The sequence below is a fragment of the Silene latifolia genome, chromosome 4 (genome assembly GCF_048544455.1).
Source record: "Silene latifolia isolate original U9 population chromosome 4, ASM4854445v1, whole genome shotgun sequence".
Classification (NCBI taxonomy): Eukaryota; Viridiplantae; Streptophyta; class Magnoliopsida; order Caryophyllales; family Caryophyllaceae; genus Silene; species Silene latifolia.
The window spans coordinates 110669661-110675714 of record NC_133529.1 but is presented as its reverse complement, the minus strand read 5'-3'; the positions used below and the strand labels follow the sequence as shown (position 1 = coordinate 110675714).

The 6054-nt window shown below is 36.6% G+C and overlaps 1 protein-coding gene across 1 annotated transcript; it reads left to right on the top strand.

The window, feature by feature from the left end:
• Positions 1–401: 401 nt before the first annotated feature.
• On the top strand, positions 402–3254 carry LOC141653821 (putative WRKY transcription factor 21). The gene is made up of 4 exons (XM_074461683.1): positions 402–639; positions 1023–1936; positions 2026–2151; positions 2815–3254. Exons 2-4 carry the CDS (start codon positions 1140–1142, stop codon positions 2957–2959), a joined length of 1068 nt encoding a protein of 355 aa, XP_074317784.1. The 5' UTR covers positions 402–639; positions 1023–1139; the 3' UTR covers positions 2960–3254.
• Positions 3255–6054: the final 2800 nt, after the last annotated feature.

Genomic DNA, 6054 nt, shown 5'->3' with positions numbered 1-6054 from the left:
AAAAAAAGATGTTAAAATATGGAAGGTTTAGAGTGAGGGATAGATTAGAAAAGTCACTAAAATATGTCGACGATAATTAATAAAATGTCGACAATTTTTAGCAGGTTAGTTTAAATTCCATGCACGAACATGAAATCTACTAAGTCAATGAATTAGCCGTTTTGTAGCAGTAGATTAAAGACTGTAGTAATGATTTATAGGTACTCTAGCTGGGCTCATAATTTCTTTAGCTATTTAAAATAATGAGAATAAATGGATAGTTGAAAACAAAGGTCTTCACTTGGGACCCACCTGAAATCTGAAAAACCAGAGTCCTGCACTTTCACTTTGCTCCTTTTTTTTTTTTTTTTTTCTTTTTCTCAACTCCTTATTTAAAATCAAATCCCACCTCTTCAGTCTTCAATCCCTTGTTTCTTTCTCTCTCTAGATTTGTTTCTCACAACTTCCATCAATTTTTCTAACCCTCTTATAATCATTTTTGTTCCTTGGTTTTAAGTTGTAAATTAATTAATGGATAAATGAGACTTCCATAAAAAAAAAAATGAAAAAGTTGAAAATTTTGTGTTGTAGGAGTATGATGTACCAACTGTTTGCAACTCATCATTTTCATGAAGAATCTAGGGTTTGAGTTTAGTAAAGGTTTGTCCTTTCTCTCCCTTCCTTGTATAATCTTGTATTCCCCGTCCCAATTATTTATTTACCTTTAATAACGAGGACAAGTCTGGTTAAGTATAAGTGATCCCGATATACCGTAGTTTTATTTTAATTAAAGGTGAACAAATGATTTAAACCGAAGAAGTAATTTTTTTTTCTCGTTTAACCATGGTTTTGATCTCTCTCCATTTGGGTCACTCTCATTTAATTTAATTTAGTTTGAAGCCTGCCCCCATTGTTATTTTAGTTGAATTATTATACGACTAGTAATTTATTATTGATGAGTCTAAATCTTTGTATTTATGGGAAGTTGAATTTTTTGTAACTTGAATTTGACTAATAATAACAACGTTGTGATAAATGTGCAGTTGTAATTGGTGTTGTTGATTGAAGACTGTATTTATTTATTTATGGGATTCGAACTATTTTGGGGTTTTGGTGGGGTTGATTTTTAGGATTTTGCAGATTTTAATCTTTTTGAAGATATGGAGGGGATTGAAGAAGCTAACAAATCGGCCGTTGAGAGTTGCCATAGAGTTCTTAGTATAATAGCTCAACCCCATGAAAATCAAACTAAATATAGCTTCTTAACTTCTGAAACTGAGCAAGCTGTGAGTAAATTTAGAAGACTTGTGTCAAATCTTGGAAATGGAGTAGGCCATGCTAGGGCTAGGATAGTCAAGCAAAGTAGAACCAACCCTTTACTTCAAGGCGCTTTGTTAGATTCCCGAAATCAACCAGTTAATAATGATAATAAGGGTTTTCAGCTGTTCAAAACCAACCTGAATCAGGCTTCTGTTCAGGAAAACGGTTCAGCAACTGGGAAAAGTTGTTTGTCGTTGGGGAATAATTTGTCACTAGAACTTAGCTCCTCGAGTGGGAAAATGCTGCAAAACCCGCTTCAAGTTGTTCATCAACCAGGTCCGAATACTCAATTAATGATCCTTCAACAACAACAACAGTTGCAACAGAAACTTCAACTTCGCCAACAGCAAATGAAGCATCAGTCAGAAATGATGTATAGGAGGAGTAATAGTGGAATTAGTCTGAATTTTGATAATTCTAGTTATACACAAACAATGTCGTCCAACCGGTCGTTCATTTCTTCATTGAGTATCGATGGAAGTGTGGCTAGTTTGGATGGAAGTGGGTTCAATGTAAATGGGGTGAGCCATGGGTCGGATCAGGATTTGAGTCACTATACAAAAAGGTGTTCTGCCAGGAATGAAGATGGGAGTGTCAAATGTGGAAGTACTGGAAAATGCCATTGTTCTAAGAAGAGGTTAGATCTTGTTAGATCTTGTTGCTTGTTTTTTGTATTATAAGTAGCGGTGCACGTCCATACATAATTTTTTTTGTTTCTTGATTTAGGAAGCATAGGGTGAAGAGATCTATAAAGGTTCCTGCTATTAGTAACAAGCTAGCTGATATTCCATCGGATGAGTATTCCTGGAGGAAATATGGGCAGAAGCCAATTAAGGGATCACCACACCCTAGGTATAATGCTTGTCCTGTTTGAAGTTCTGTTACTAATGCAATATGCGTTCCATGTCTCTTGAAGTTCTGTTAGAAATTTGACGGGCAAATTGTCAAATTACGACTAAAGCTACAATTCGGTGTTTTTTTTTTTAAATTTTGATCAGTCATCATATTAATGAATTCTAGTATTCGAAGTGGTTTAGTTTCACATTAGTATTAACGTTTGAGGTTTCACATTAGACTTTATACCCTTGTTGTGGTAAGAATGGTTCCTAGTCTCAGATTGGAATATCATTAGATACTAGATTTGGGTTCCGATTCGTTAATCTCATCTTCATGCTATATTACCTTGACAGTTACGGTGTGTATAACAATACAATAATGTTGTCAATCATCACGGAGAACTACTATTGGCTGATGTAGTTTGGAAAGGAAAGAATACCGCTTTAAATGGGGATGTAATAGGGTTTGGAAACTGAGGAAGTGCTTTAATTATAGATTTCAGAAATATTAGATTCGCCAATTTCCGTCCGATGACCATTTATACGTGAAGCCGATTTTCTTAAGTTTTTTTTGTTAGAGATCAACTAGGATTTATTATGGTAATATAATTGAAATTCTATTTTAACATCAACTGGCATTTTCAAAGATGAACTCTAATTCTATGATGATAATACATAGGGGTTACTACAAGTGTAGCAGCGTCAGAGGGTGCCCAGCAAGGAAGCATGTCGAGAGGTGCTTAGAAGATCCATCTATGCTTATCGTCACCTATGAAGGCGAGCATAATCACCCCCAGATGCCGTCACAGTCTACGAACACCTAATAGGGGAGAATGATTCAAATTGCTCCTGTACATAAGGCTGTTCACCCAGGCAAGTGCAAATTTAGGGTTAGGCTTCTCATTTTGGGTGCATTTTTGGGGGTTTCAGGAGAAAATTGTAAGCATTATTGTTAGCATTATGTGTAAAATTAGGGCCTAATAGGTCAGATAATTGGAGTTTCAATGTGTAAAATTCTCTTCCATCTTTTGTGGCATTATTGTTTAGTGTTTAGTAAAATTGGAAGGTGTTAATATTGTTTGCCAGTTTGGGTATTTTAGTCTGTGACAGACTTTTTAATCTTTCCATTCGCACCGTTTATCATTTTTTTTTTTTTTTTTTTTTTTTTTTTTGGTGAGGAGGGAACCCGCAGCCACAATCTTTGGTGCGCACTGGTGTACGTAATAGCCTGCAAATTACGTATACCAGGTAAGCCACCTGAGGGTGACATGTTCGAAGTTTATTAGGCATGGACTCGGGCCAAGAATGCTCTACAAGATTTGGCTCTTGAGGAGGCTTAAACCTGGGTCTCCTTAATTTCACCCAAGTTTTAACCACTGCACTCCTTGATTCGAGTATTTTAGGGCCCTATATTATTTTCGACGTTTTGACTTCATTTTCGTTGGAATGAAGAGCCCATGCAAAATTTCTCTGATTCAGTTGTGCTGAGTATTTTAAAGTCCGAATACCCTTAACTCTGGTTCGAAAAATTCATTTCATTGCTTTATTGTTAATAATCTAACACTGCACTGTGATTTTCAAGTTAATTTTTTATGCTTTCAAGATGATACTTTAACTGTATTTTTTTTTATAAAGAAATCGTATTATTTTTGTTTCAAAATATAATTTTGGAAAAAATTGTTTATCACGAAGATGTATATCTTAAGTGAGATGGAAATTAATCGAGTAACCTGTTTTTTTATCCAAGAAAAAGTATTTATAGTTTGTATTTGTACAGTTTCCTATCCGCAATTCTCGTAGTAGATAAGTGCTAATGTGTCAAACATTAGGTATACAAAATTAGTGTACTAGGATCCGAACACTTGATTCAACGTTTAAAAATCTCCCCGCTCAATATGTTTGTCTAGCTAAAATAAGATTTATTACACGATAATTAAATTAGTTCGTCTACTTAAAATATTACACTATAGTTTTTGGCAATGTTATGAATTAGACTAGTTACTCGAAATCTAAGATCCGATTCATTTTTAAGTTTTCACTTAGCTTTTGTCCCACTCAATTAGTTACTCAAAGTCTAAGAGATCCGATTGAATTTCAAGTTTAATTTCCGGAGTTGGTTGTTTACCATTCTATCATATATTCATATCTATATTTTTTTGACCTTTATCCATGAGTTGTCCGTTATGATTTAACGATGCTTTGAACTTTGTTTATAAGCGTTATGCTGGGCCATCTTAAAGCAATCATGTTGCATCGAATATGATCGTTGGTTCGTTATTCTCTTGTCCTGCTGTGGCTTTGTTGGTCCGTTCTTCTCCCTTATAGGCCAAGAGAAACAGTGCCTCAAAAGTCAAAAGTACTAAACTCTGTTATCATTTGTTGCCAAATTTGTACACTTTCATTTGGCATAATAATTTTCAAATACGAGTATCAATTGATAAACAGTACTAACTTAACTCCTCTTTTTCATAATCACGACAGGGAATGCTTTGTTTGCTTTTGCGGAAAATTTAGGTGTGGCGACGGTCACGAGAGCGGAATTGATGGCTTTGAAACGTGGCCTGATGCTTGTTAAGGAACATGACTTAGGCCGTCTTATCATTCAGACGGATTCAAGTGTGGTTGTTTTCGTTCTTTGTTTTGGTGGTGTAGCTTGGCCTAGGATTGTCCCGGTCGACAAGTCTTAGTTTTGTTTTCGTTCTTTGTTTTGTGCTTTTTTTAGTTTTCGTTTCTTTGTTTTGGGTTGAACCCCGCTTCTTGAAACAAAAACAAAAAAATAATCACGACAAAAAAAAGAGGAAAAAACTTCCATAATTACTACCAATATAATGATTCCGACCTACTATCACTACCAAATGCCATTTTCCGTCCAAATAATATTCTTATTTGACAATAATACGTTACCTTTACTAAACCCTTCAACTCCCCTCTCTCACTTCTTAATCGACACAACCTCAACCCCATCAATTGTTGATAATGATGGATTGTGATGTTGGCTTTGTTATTGAGATTGATTGTGTTACTCTATGATGGTTATTGTTGAGGAATTCAATTCGGGAGATTGAATGCGCCCGATATCACTTCTTCTGTTTTTCCCGCACACAAGAAAGATGTGCACATTAATGATCTCAGCTCCTCCGGAGATATGTGATTAGTAGCAGGCCCACCGATGACCTGTGATTTGTAGCAGGCTCAGAGTGACGTGTGATTTGTAGCAAGTATTGAGGTGTATGACCTATGATTGTAGCAGGCTTGCGTAAGGTGACCTGTATGATTTGTAGCAGGCCCTGGGTGACCTGTGATTTGTAGCAGGTCCCGTATGATGAGATTCATAACCTGTGATTTTAGCAGGCCTGGATGGGATTGGTGTGGTTCAGATGGTGTGGATTGTGTTGGTGATGAGTGTGATTAACGTTGTTTACTTGTGAGCTGATCATTCGTTATGCTGGTGGCTGACTTGTGTTTATTCTTTGTTGAACTCTTTTAAAATCTATCTGCGGTGATCCATTTGATAATTTTGGCAAATGGTGAGGAAGGAGTAGGGATGGCAGTGGGTCGGGTACTCGACCCAGACTCTTAGGGTCGGACCCTAACGGGTCGGGTATGGGTCCGAATTTTTGAGACCCGCTCGGGTATGGATCAGGTATGCGGGTTCATGGGTCGGGTCCGGGTCCCATCAATTAGACCCGGACCCGGACCCGAAGTATTTATCTAAGACCCCCGAAGTATTTATCTAAGACCGGTCTTAGATAAATACTTCGGGTCCGGGTCTAATTGATGGGACCCGCACCCGACCCATGAACCCGTACAATTAATAAAAAAAAAAAACGAAAGTTTTAACGCAACAAAGTAACACACACAAGAAACCTTTATTTTATTTTATTTCCAATTCTTTCATAACACCTGCTTACTCCATTTC

Bases quoted from the DNA above. Each gene is read 5' to 3' on its own strand.
- LOC141653821 (XM_074461683.1), top strand. From the start codon at position 1,140: ATGGAGGGGATTGAAGAAGCTAACAAATCGGCCGTTGAGAGTTGCCAT. The intron at 1,937-2,025 runs GTTAGATCTTGT...TTCTTGATTTAG, and splicing joins TGCCATTGTTCTAAGAAGAG to GAAGCATAGGGTGAAGAGAT. The intron at 2,152-2,814 runs GTATAATGCTTG...GATAATACATAG, and splicing joins AAGGGATCACCACACCCTAG to GGGTTACTACAAGTGTAGCA.